We start from the raw sequence: 12,347 nt of genomic DNA on the forward strand, positions 1-12,347 counted from the left end.
AGTGAGATCCTATATCAAAAAACAAAATCAAGTTAAGATTTCTTGGAACCTCTCTCCTGACTCAGCCCCACCATTTCAACACGCTCCCTCCCGGAGCTGCTTCTTTTACAGCCTTTGACAGCTTGACAGGCACTGTTTTTCAAAAAAGTGTTTTTTGATGATGCTCTTTCATTAGACTTTACGTTCCACATCTCCTTTGCTGTCTCCCCAGCACTAAGCACAATGCTAAGACCACAGGTGATGCTCACTGATTGAGGAATGAATGGGCTGTCAAGAGACCAGGGTGCTTAGCTTCCTGTGCTGGGGACCTGTGTTTAGGCTCCACAGATCTTACACACCAGCTCCCCTTACTCTAAGAACAAGTGCCTGAACTAAAACAAGAAATCAGAAACAATTCAATTTCAGGAGAACTCTGAACTTGGCTCATGAGTAGACAAATTTACACCAGACATGGAATTAATTTATAAATCAATTTATTTACAGATTTTATCTTAAAGTACATTTTAGTTAACAAATCTATTTACATGGGTATACATGGGACTTCATCCCAGTTATTTTACAGAGCGTACTTACAAACCACACCCTAGGTCTCCTATGCAGACTTCTAAGAGCTGCATGGGGTGACTATTGGCTGAGAATGGCCTGATGATCAGGCTATTTACACACACACAGTAAACGGGTTTATTTTTCATGTCTGCACAGTACAGTACACACAAGGAGGCTGAGCCCCCTAGAGAATGCTTTGCAATGTGTAACCAAGAAGGTTTTGCAAAGTCCAGAAGGAAAAGCTTTTAAACATAGCTTAATTAAAATGACAGTACCTCCTTTACACCAGTTTACATTTTTCTTCACATTTTTATAATACAAAGATTTTATTGAATTGCTGCACAACCAGTTTAAGATGATTTGTAAACATGTAAATTCCTACAATTTGCATTAAACGGCATTGTAGTTTCTATCACTTGCTCTTTGAATTAATGTTTTATTCACTAGTATTCTTAAGGTAGTAAAAGGAAGATGTAAGTTTGAATTTCTTGCAGAAAAGTTATGAGTCTCTAATGCTGTGCTACAGAAATTCTTTTGCAAGTACACACTTTATTCAAGTATTGCAAAAAGCTAAGGCCACTTTTTTTCAAGACAAGAAAGTGAACAAAATTGTTTTTATCAATAGGCCACAACACTCTTATGAGCAATGCAATCTCTTTTGAAAGATAATTTCTCAGAGACCTGTAGTCACAGAAGGAAGTCACCTTCCTTATAAACTACTTTTGAGCTCTTTCCACTTTTCCCTAGAGTAAAAATTCCTGTTTAGACCTGAAGAGGGAACCGATACCCTGTACTAGTTTAACCCAGAGCTAACTGCCTTGGATAGCACAGATTGTTTGGACTCAGACGTAACTCTGAAGCCTCCATGGTGTTTACTACTAGGTTCTGACAGTGCTATACTACAAGGTATTACTGCGGATGCAAAGATCGTTTAGAGGAATCAATGCAGAAAGACAGGAGGGCACGGGTGTGGAGAGGGAGCAAAGGTTAGGAAGAGGGTATACTTAGGTTCTTGGTTATGAGGCAGAGCTTCATTAAAAAGACCCCAGTGTGGACCGAGGGAGTGGCTGGGCAGCCACATCCATCATTCCTGACCCTAACAGTAAACCCACCCAGTTAGATCCAAATAGTTAAAATAGGAAGAAACCCGTTAACTCTAGAGTCGCTTGTTTTTGCTACCAAACTGGAGCTGTGATTGCTAGCAAAGGAAGAGACTGGTCTATTCCTGCCTTGCATCTGGAATGCAGGATTCTTCGATAGTGAAGACAGCTGGAGGAGGCTAAGATGGTCACTGCCACAGTCTCGGCACGTCCAGATTGCTGAGGCTATGGACTTAGAGCAGTATGTTTTCCCTTTTCTGGCATGATAGTGTAGAGAGTAAAAAGATACACTTTCTTATTAAAAATTAACCTCCGGTCCAAATAATGAAGACATGGAAAACAACCTATATTCCTATTATAATTTGATTTTCATTTATAAAAAACTTATAGCAGCTGTAAAGTTCAGTTTCATAAAGACAATATGATCTTGCAAACAGTCAAGGGATGGACACAGATGTTTCTTGTCTCTTCAAGAACATGAACTGAAGAGAACTATCTTTGCTTTCATTGGCCACATGAAAACTATTTCCACACTACTGATTAAGAACCTCAAGAAACCTTTCGTCTCTTCATTAACCTGCTCATTATGGCTAAAGACGACAGCTCAACAGCAAAAGCACAGAAGAGATGCTGATGAGACACCCACCTGAGCATTCAGGAGACCCAACTGGAACAGTTCAGTGCTTTCTTATTGTCAAGAGCTAGCACACCAGTCACTGTGCAAAATGCAAATATCCAATGATGGTTTCAGCAAATGTGTAATGACAGGATGAAACACAAGAGGAGTGACGTGTGCAGAGTGAGCCATCGGAGATGCAATGGCAAGTAGGGAAGGAAGATGCAGAAAAGAACAAACGTGCATACTTAAGGGTTACGCTGTCTTTGGGTTTTCTAATGTGTTTTGAAGCCATAATGTCCAGGGTGTCTGTAAGTGTGACTGCAGCGGATGTCTTACCATGCTGCTCTAGCCGCGACTGTTAAGGTTAAGGCATTTACACACACGCCTCAGATCATCCACATTCTCTGGGATTAGGAAGGACAGGACTGGAGAAGAGAGACCAGCCAAGAAGGCAGGTGCTAAGGGCCCAGGAGAGCACCACGTGCTCAAATGGAGCAGCCAGAGTCTGGAGATGCTCCTCAGATGCAGGAATAGTTGTAAGATGCAGTGCTGCAAGAAAGGCAGGATAAACTTTAGTCTTTCGAGTCATGTCCTGTCCTGCTGCCCGGGTGATGGTGTCAATGTCTGTTGTCTTTTTGATGAAATGAACTGACTTCTTCAGTGTGTGTACAGATTTATTAAAACCGCAGCTTTCCTGTGCGAAGACTAAACTGTAGAAGCTTCGAGACGGAAGTTTACAATTATGAGAATCTTTCACTTCTCAATAGGGACACACATTTTCAACTTAATAATTTATCTTAAAATAAATTAAAAATATTCCACAGAGCAAAACAAGCACAGACTATGGACAGGATCTTCTTGTCTTTGGTGCACCACTCATTTTCTAACTCATTCAGGTAACAGCATCCGACTTCTGCGGGAGAGATGGGGATTCAAAGTCTGAAGGCCAAAATGAGTTCTTTCCACTTTTGCCGTGCCTGGATGCCTGAGATGGTCCTGAGTAGCTACGATTCTGAGAGCAGCTGGTAGAGGTTAGGACAGATGAGGAGAGCAGGGGTGGGACCAGGGCCGAGGAACGGCCGCAGTCGTCCTGGAGCCTCGTCTTCACTGGGCATTTGGTTCTGCCCAGACAGGAAAATTAAACACAGTGCAATGGGTTATAGTTTTAGGTGGTGCCCAAAGCAAAGCTCCCACTTATTTCTGACATCCACTTGGTGCTGCTTAACTTCAAGAATGGAAGAAAATGGTCTTCAAGAAGAAATAAACTCCAGAATGTGAAATAGGCAGACAATCTTGCGTTTGCCTATTTTAAAGTGGTTATGGGTTTAACACTGTTCAGAGACTAGCATGTCCATTTGTGAGTCTCACTGTATAGACCAGGATTAGGCTTTGAAAGTTAAAAGATGAATGTATGTACCTCTCTTTCCTGCTGAGACGCAAGTCTCCTGAGGACACTCAAGCTTTGTCTAGGCTCAGAGGTCAGGCTGGTGTTCTCGGCCCTCCTCCTCTGAGACCTAGTAGGTATGGGTGCTAAGGAGGTGATACCAAGTCTCCCCATCAGAGTATAGCCCTGCCCACAGGAAAGCACCACGTAATCCAGTGGACAGTCTGTAAAGGCAAAGGCTGTAATACCAGATATACCACATTGTCCCATGAACTCCAAACCAGCAGTCCATAAGAACAGGCTCAAGGTCCAGAAGCACACTTGCCATGGTGGAGATGGGGTGTATATCAGGAGGCAGAAAGGCCCAGGACTCATGTTAGCACTCAGTGTTCGATTTATTTGCAAGATGTCACACAAGTAGCATTCTCCCCTGCTTTTCACTGATCTGATTGAGAACATCAATAGTATCTTTGATCAAGGTCTCAAAGATCCCATCAGCCAGCTGCATCTTCACACACAACTCATCCTCATCATAGTTCACCCACTGTGCCTCCTCCTCATGCAGCTCCTGGACCTGGACATTAGAAGGCAATATGTTAGCAAGTCTGTCACCCAAGAGCTAGGAACTTACACCTCCCATGTACAATATGTCCCAAAGAAATAATGTCAATACACCTTTAAAATTGGCATCAAAACTAAAATAGCTCCATTTCAACATGATGGTATTCCAGCATTCTGTAGATACGAAAGATAGACTGATTATAACCCAGTGTCTGTGTTAACATGATTGAGTGCATACAGGAGCTTACAGGAAAGAGAAGCAGAAAGTGCATTGCAAAGGAAAACTCTACTCATCCAACAAAAGTAGCATATCATTCTAGAGAATTCAAACTAAATGACAGCTAGCAATGGTGGTGCATACCACCACCCGTGACTCTAGCACTTGGGAGGCTGAAGCAGGAGAATTGCAAGTTCAAGGTTAGCAAAGACTACATAGGCTGCCTCTCAAAACAAAATAATATTTTTTACAAATGCAACACTGCTCATGTTTATTTTTAAATTATTGTTAAAATTATTTTCTTTTTTGAATTTTTGGAATTCCTAGGTAAATGAAAACTAATCAAGTTAGAAACAACACTGCCACGCTTACTGCTTGCTTATTGTTTTAACTAACTATACTCCAAGACCACATACATTGGCCTTTTTACAAGTGCAGTAGGAAGTGACTGGGACGGAGATCAGGTGGAAGAAGCCCTAAGTTCCAAACTCATCAAAACTAGCTGCAGTTCCAGGATCGTTAACTACAAGTCTAATGACAGAAAAACCAAGGGAAAGTTCCTGATTTGTCCTGACTTTGGTGTCATCTTGGGAGAGGCAGGGTAGGTGAAGTGGGGAACTAGTTAGTCCTCTACCTCCCTTATGAAGGAGCGACATGACCTGCAGAGGCCACAGCACCTGGAAGAGGAGAGAAGGCAGAGCAACACATGTGTTCCATGTGCACACCTCTCTGTGTTGGGCCTGACACACCAAAAGGTAACGACATTATTCTTTCTCTTTGGAGGAGAGCTCACAGGTCTTACAAATATCTGTTCACCCATCTGCAGCTGTGAAATGGATGGCTCTATTGAAGAGGGTTCTATAACCAAGTAAGCTTAAGGGAATTCCTCAGTGAATACAATGAACAGCATACTAAAGAGAGTCTATTCTCAAACTAGTTTAATCCAGGTTCCTGTGTTTACTAGGCCACAGAATCCCATTTAATATATAAGAAATAGATCTACCCTACCAAGGAACTGGTATGAAGGCCAACCCAATGCTGTGTGTACTGGGGAACAACCTTACTTAGAGAAATCTAACAAGTATGTCTGCGTAAGAGAATCACATTCTCAGTCTGTTACACACTTTCCCTTTTTGAAAAGAAGGTCTCAGTCTTTAATATGAAATCTGTTAAATATTTTTGTCAAAAACAAAATTTTAGAGAATTCTGTCCTATGAAATATTTTTTATACTTACAGTAGAAAATAGCTCATGACAGTATTTGTCATGTCTCCAGTGTAATGTGGATTCTTCCTCAAATAAATGTCAAGGTTTTTTTTTTTTTTTTTTAAAGATTTATCTACTTTATGTATATGAGCACACCATTGCTCTCTTCAGACACACCAGAAGAGGGCATCAGACCCCATTACAGATGGTTGTGAGCAACCATGTAGTTGCTGGGATTTGAACTCAGGACCTCTGGAAGAGCAGCCAGTGCTCTTAACTGCTGAGCCATCTCTCTAGCCCAAATGTCAAGGTTTTAATGACTGTAGAAGCGCTGTTCCTTAAGACCTTGCCAATAGTAACTATTGCTTTTTCCCCAGAGGGCGGCAGACTGTGTGGGGCTGAGTAGCAGCACAGCACATGCTTGGCATGCCACAAAGTTCCAGGTTCAATCCCCAGCACCACAGGTTGGGAATCTTTTCTGTCTTGGAACCAACACACTTCCTTTTTGTCTGACTCTCAGATCAAAGCCCACCATGGTACTACAATGACAGCTATAGATCTGCCTTTTATTTCCTTCTAGTCTTCAGAGTCTACTATACACATACCCGTCCAGAGATGTGTGTCTTTGAATAAAGTACGTAAACAAATCCAGTAGATTAAAAATAAAAGTCAAACAGTAACCCCCCCCACACATGCACAAACTGGGTAAACATAGACTATACATGCATGTGCATGCACACATACACACACTGTAAGACTTCTGACTGTGCAGTGATAAAAAATCAAACACGTAATGGCTCAGAGGTGTTTCTAGTATTACATGTGTTACATGACTGTATGGTCTTAGTTCAGAACATACAACATGTGCACTTTGCACAGTGAGATACTATGCCTGCTATACTATCAAAAGGTGTCCCAAACACCTCAATTTAGATTGAGACTATTGTATGTTATGAATTAGTGTTTTCTGATCTTATAGAAAACAGGATAAAGGAAAACAGAACTTTAGTGTTTTCTCCTGTTAACTCCTCAGCATGTACGTATCCAACTAGTTAGTAACTCTTTGAACTATATTATGTTTGATTGTAAAAAGTGCTGTTTGAGTTGTTGACTTGAGTTTCATATAAAAAAATCATTAAATGAATTTTGGCTTTAAATCAGAACAGAATTTCCAACAATTTCTGAGATAGTTCAAAATATACTTCTGCCATTCTGTACTATGGGCTTATGCAAAGTAGTGTTCTTAGCATTGAAAGCTATGAAATCAAAATATCAATCATCTCTGAAAAATGCTGCAGATGCTATATGTCCCACAATATAAGATAGCAGCCAAGGTTTGATTCTCTGTGAATAAACAAGCACAACCACTTCACTAGCATGCAGATGTGTTTTAATCTATGTTAAATTTATAGCTACACACCCAGGAAATGCTTGAAAATCTTTTACTTATTATCAATAAGTGTTTGGTTCATATACCTATATACCTGAGACTGCGAGAAGATTTCTCAAAGTGGGGAGGGTACGAAAGGAAAAAGGTTTAAGTACAGCAGGGAAATATGAAGAGAATGTGGTCAGGGTCTTCATGATATCCTTGTGAACAAGCTGGCAAACAGGTCATATGCTGTCTGACTCCTGGAAGGACTTCCTACCTCTGACCTGTTCGAGCCTTTGTGCTTTTGTTCTGCTCCCATCCTCTTCCACCATAAACTGTACTCTGTGCATCTGTTTGTCACTAGGCTGTTAGCCCCAAGAACTTTGCGCTGGTAATTAATTGTCCAGTGCTTAGCACAGTGTAAAGAGAAGGTGCTTGATCAGTGTCTGGAATATAGCTCTTTTTAGTGACTGCAGAATTCATGGTTTTGGTTTTTTTGAGCTGGGTCTCACTTTGTAGTCCTGGTAGGATTCAAACTCATGGAAATCCTCCTGCCTCAGCTTTCTGCATGTTGGGATTATAGGCACATGAGTACCATGCCAAGCTCAGTTCTTGATTTTCAAACAATGACTTAGATGGAGGTAGGCATATCAATTGCAGATAATACAAACCTAGGAAACATAGTAGATATTTACAAAGAAGGAACCAACAAATGTGATAGCCTGGGATGATGGCAAATCTCACAAGACTAAGGGCTGGGAATAGAGATAGGACTGGGGGTGGGGGTGACTGTGACTCTAGTCACTCCAACAACTATCAAAGTGCCTGAAAACAAATCCTGGGCTTATCTCTTTGAGTCCAGCCATAGAGGCCAGAGGGGAAGGGAAGATGAGGAGGGGAGCCCATCAGGAGATTCAAATGGCTTTTACTTCAACATTTAAATTATAAGTCCTGTCCTGGCCTCTCCTGGTTCCCTGCTTAGGGCTTCGTATTGCTGATAACTCTTACCTTTCCTTCTCCTTCACATTTCTATCTATGCCTGGCTGTAATACTAATAATATAGAACCATTGATATACTTTTGGGGTCCTCTAGACAGGCCTACTAAATGGGTGCCTCAGCTACCATATTTGATGATTCTGACCCAGCAGAAGCCAGATTTATTTATCACTTCTGAAATGGCAGTTATAGTTACTTTGGAGGGGACAGCAACACTGGACAGGCAACTCAGGGCAGGGACTCAGAAGGCAGCAGTTCTAGAAATGGCCTTGGAAGGGATGCTGGTTTCTCCTCTCCTTTGAAATGAACATTCCTGATTGTAAGCTACACATGAGTTGGGAACTAAAGCTCTAGGCCAGGTCTTTATCCCTTGTGGTGAACAGCTTGGGGGTTGGATCTCTAGGTTTTCATGACAGCAATGGGTTTCATCTATCTATCCCCTACTGTCAGCTCACTCCTAAATGATTTTAGGGTTATCCCTTCAGAGTTGGGGAATGTTACTGTAAAAACTGAAACCTACCTCTAGGTGGAGACACACTTCAGCTCTCCTCATTCACCTGGATAGGTCAAGGACCTGGCTAAGGAAGCATCCCAAGGAAGGTAGATCGTGCTCTTTTCCTTCCTATGGTCCCTATCCACTAGCCCAGGCCCTGTCAGCTGCCAGGAGGTTGGCTGCATCTGTCTGCCTTTCTAGTCCTGGAGCTGACCTCCATGCAGGCTTAGCTCAAACAGCACAGCATGCTTTCGCCCTTCTCTACATGTAGCTCCTGGACAACTGTGAGAATTGCAGACTGCCTGGGCTGAAGTTCAAATTCTAGTAAACTGTCATCAAGCTTTTAAAAAAGAAAGGGGGGCGGTGCTGGAGAGATGGCTCAATATGCAAGCTTTAGGATCTGAATTTGGATCACTAGTAAAAGCAGGGCACAGTTGCATACCTATAACTAAGAGGTAAAGACACTGAGTCTCAGGGGCTTGCTGGACAGCCAGTGCAGTAAATCAGCGAGTGAGCTCTCGGTTTAATTCAATGACACACTTTCAAAAAGTAAGGTCGGTAGCAATAATGGAAGACATGGAAGGACAGACAAACTGACATGTGCATACATAAGAATACACCACAGTCTTAAAAAGGAAATCATAGTATATGTATAAAAATGAATCTAGAGAAATCAGACTAGTGAAATAGGCCTAACAGACAAAAATATGGTCTTATTTATATGTGATCTTATTTCTGCATCACAAATATAGAAAGAATGAAACGATGTTGGTCAAAGGGTACATGTCCAACCAGATGTAGAGTAAAAAAATATAATACACTTTATGTTTCAAATATCAAAGTAAAATTTAAATGGCTTACCATTAAAAAAAAAAAAAGGCCCATCCCTGGGTGACATAGCTCCTCCAACAATGCCACCCATTCCAAACCCTCCTAGTCTACCAACATGCAACCAAGCATGCAAATATATATGAACTTATGGGGGCCATTCTCATGTAAACCCCCATGAGGCTGAAGGCCTGGAGTCCCAGCACTAGAAAGGCTAAGGGTAGAGGAATGCTACAAGTTTGAGGCCAGCCTGGGGTACACAGTGAGAACAAGCTTAACCTGGGGAAACTCTATTGAGAGAGACAGACAGATAAGCAACCAACTCCTTAACACACACAAATAAAAATTAACTGTCAAGAATGTCAGATTCAAAAACCAGAAAGACTAGGCATAGTGGTTCATACTTTATAATGTCAGGACTCGGGAGGCTGAGGTGGTAGGCCTGAGGTGAGAAGATTGCCTGTCAGGGTCACATGGTAAGATCCAGTCTCAACATCCATAAAGTTCTAGCAAGCCTAAGATAACATTCTAATACAGTTATGAAAGAACATTGGATTAAACATAAAACACATTTATAATATGGATAAAAATCTTTTAAAAGGAGCAATATCAAGTACCGCCCTCCCCAAAATAAAAGGGGCGGGGCCTTAACAGTAGGGAATGCTAAAAGTACTTCCCAGAGGGAAGGAGAGCAGTGGGGACAGCAGGAGAAGGAACACCACGGGGACTGGGGAAGCCGCAGGACATTTCCGTATCTGAGCAGACATGCCTGCACACTTAGTGTGAGGAGTAGAATCCCCTCTAACTCAGAACTCACACAACACATCCCCATGCTCTTGCCTAGAGGAGTGTCCTAGATGCCTGAGGAACAAGAGAGGTCAGATGACAGTGACATAGGATCTACAATGACTGCTCAGGTCAACTATCATCTCAGAACTCCACACTCAGCTTCCTTTCTCAAGTAAGAAAGGCTGAGGGCTGGGCTGTAGCTTTGAGTGCCCAAGGCCTGGGTCTAATCACCATTAGCAGCAACAACAAAAGGCAAGAGTTGAAACAGGTTAGGTGAAGACCCAGAATCTGAAAATCAGACGTTAACAGAACCCTGAAGGTTGTACTTGAGGATAATAGGGCAAGCTAACTCAGACTGAAGGAGAGGCACAGAGACAGGTATTCTGTTACTGTCTACGCTTTTCCGTACTTCTGAAACATTTTTATAAGTAAGCATGTAAGATTTAGCAAAACAGGTTAAGAATGGACTTTAAAAAGGAATGAAATTACAGCTAAATAAATTCTTGTGAAGATGTTTAAAACTTGGTAACAGGCAAGGCAAGACACTCCCTCTCCCATGTGACTGTCATGTTTATAGCTGCAGCCACAACACTGTAAATTCTGCATACACCCAATGGCACTTTATTTCTGCTAACTATAAGGAAATTACCAGAAACATGTGCAAAAAAATACAAAATTTTCACTATAGCAGAGGACTGGTTAAATAATAATAATAAAAAATTATAATATATTCACATGAATGATTACTTCCATACAAAAATAGAGTGGTCAAAAAAAGTAATATAAACTAGCCTTTGGCTGAGGCAGCCATCTTCAGTATTCCCTAGAATGACAAGCACAAAGAAGCAGAAGAGGCCCCTGCCTATAGGCCTTTAGCTGTCCCTTTGGACACATCCACACAGGTTTACAAGGAGCCTAATAAAGATAGCAAGGGAATGGACACAGTTCACATGAGTGCCTCAGGAAGGTTCCTGTGGCAGAACTAGAAGGGCCTATGGAGCCAACCAGCATGCTGCTGGCAATGTTGTTGTCAACAAGCAAATTGGGGTCAAGATTCTTGCCAAGAGAACTAATGTGCACACTGAGCATGGTGAGCACTCTAAGCGCTGAGATGGCTTCCTGAACTGGGTGAGGGAAAATGACCAGAGAAAAGGAAGCCAAAGAAAAGGCCACCTGGGCTCATGCCCACCGTGTGAGAGGGAGCCTGAGCCACAGAAGCACGCTGCTGCGTGAGAGGGAGCCTGAGCCAGTGCACAGAGCAGGAGAGAAGGCCAGACTGCTCCAAGTGTGTCTGTGGGCATAGGAAATGAGGACATCTGCAACAAAGACAAACAGCTACATTTATTACATAAAACAGTCATTCCAAAAAGGAGCTAATAAAAATTTTAACTTTCAAAAATTCTTATTTTTGAGCCTTTCTTCTTCTGTACTAAATGATTTGCTTTACACCTTCATATAAAATGTAAAACCACGAGTTTCTACAAATCCTAGATTGTCTAATAGTAAAAGACAGGGTTACTTGTATTTCTGTTATTAGACAGTTCAGGAAGTTAATGCTGGCATTTCATCATACACTAAGAATAAACATCCCATGTAAAAAGCTAGAAGCATGGAAAAATATGACTAAGCAAAAAGGACATTCATATAATACATTCTTCTTATTTTATTTATTTCTTATTTATATCTTAAGTTCTTTTTCTCTGACAGATGTGTGGTATACATCCTTAATCCCAGTACCCAGGGACAGAAGCAGGTGGATCTCTGTGAGGTTAACAGGCCAGCCTGTTCTATACAAAGAGTTTCAGGTTAGCCAGAGCTACATAGCCTGTCTCTAAAATAAAATGTAAAGAGTTAAGTAGAAAACTCTGTTTCCTTTGAGAGAAAGTCTGATTATTGAGCTCAGGTCAGTCCTGAGCTCTCAATCTTCATCTTCAGGCCTCTGGAGTGCTGGGATTATAGGCATGTGCCACTATCTCCAAAAATCTCTTCAAATCCTTATAACATAGACATAATCTTAAATTTCAAATGACACATCTTCTTTGTTTAATATTTGAGGATTTTCTGGTACCATATTGAGAAATGCCTCTGCTTAAATGGCCCTGTGTGGCACTGGATATAAGCCTCTGATGTCGGAATTCAGTACCTTTATTTTGTTATGTTTCATAAAGAGCTTCAGATCAGTCTGTTTATTATTCACATCTTAGATAATTTATTTACTACTTTTTTTTTTTTTTTT

At 41.4% G+C, this 12,347-nt stretch overlaps 1 protein-coding gene across 5 annotated transcripts in view; it reads right to left on the reverse strand.

The window, feature by feature from the left end:
* Positions 1-456: 456 nt before the first annotated feature.
* Cep350 (centrosomal protein 350) overlaps positions 457-12,347 on the reverse strand; it is a 132,764-nt gene continuing 120,873 nt past the window's right edge. For all 5 annotated transcript variants that reach the window (XM_029538209.1, XM_029538206.1, XM_029538207.1 and 2 more), the window contains one exon: positions 457-4,223. In XM_029538209.1, coding sequence (XP_029394069.1) covers positions 4,059-4,223 — 165 coding nt within the window. In that variant the 3' untranslated portion in view covers positions 457-4,058. The remainder of the gene's footprint in view (positions 4,224-12,347) is intronic.

This window comes from Mus pahari, chromosome 5 (assembly GCF_900095145.1).
Source record: "Mus pahari chromosome 5, PAHARI_EIJ_v1.1, whole genome shotgun sequence".
In the NCBI taxonomy this organism is placed as follows: Eukaryota; Metazoa; Chordata; class Mammalia; order Rodentia; family Muridae; genus Mus; species Mus pahari.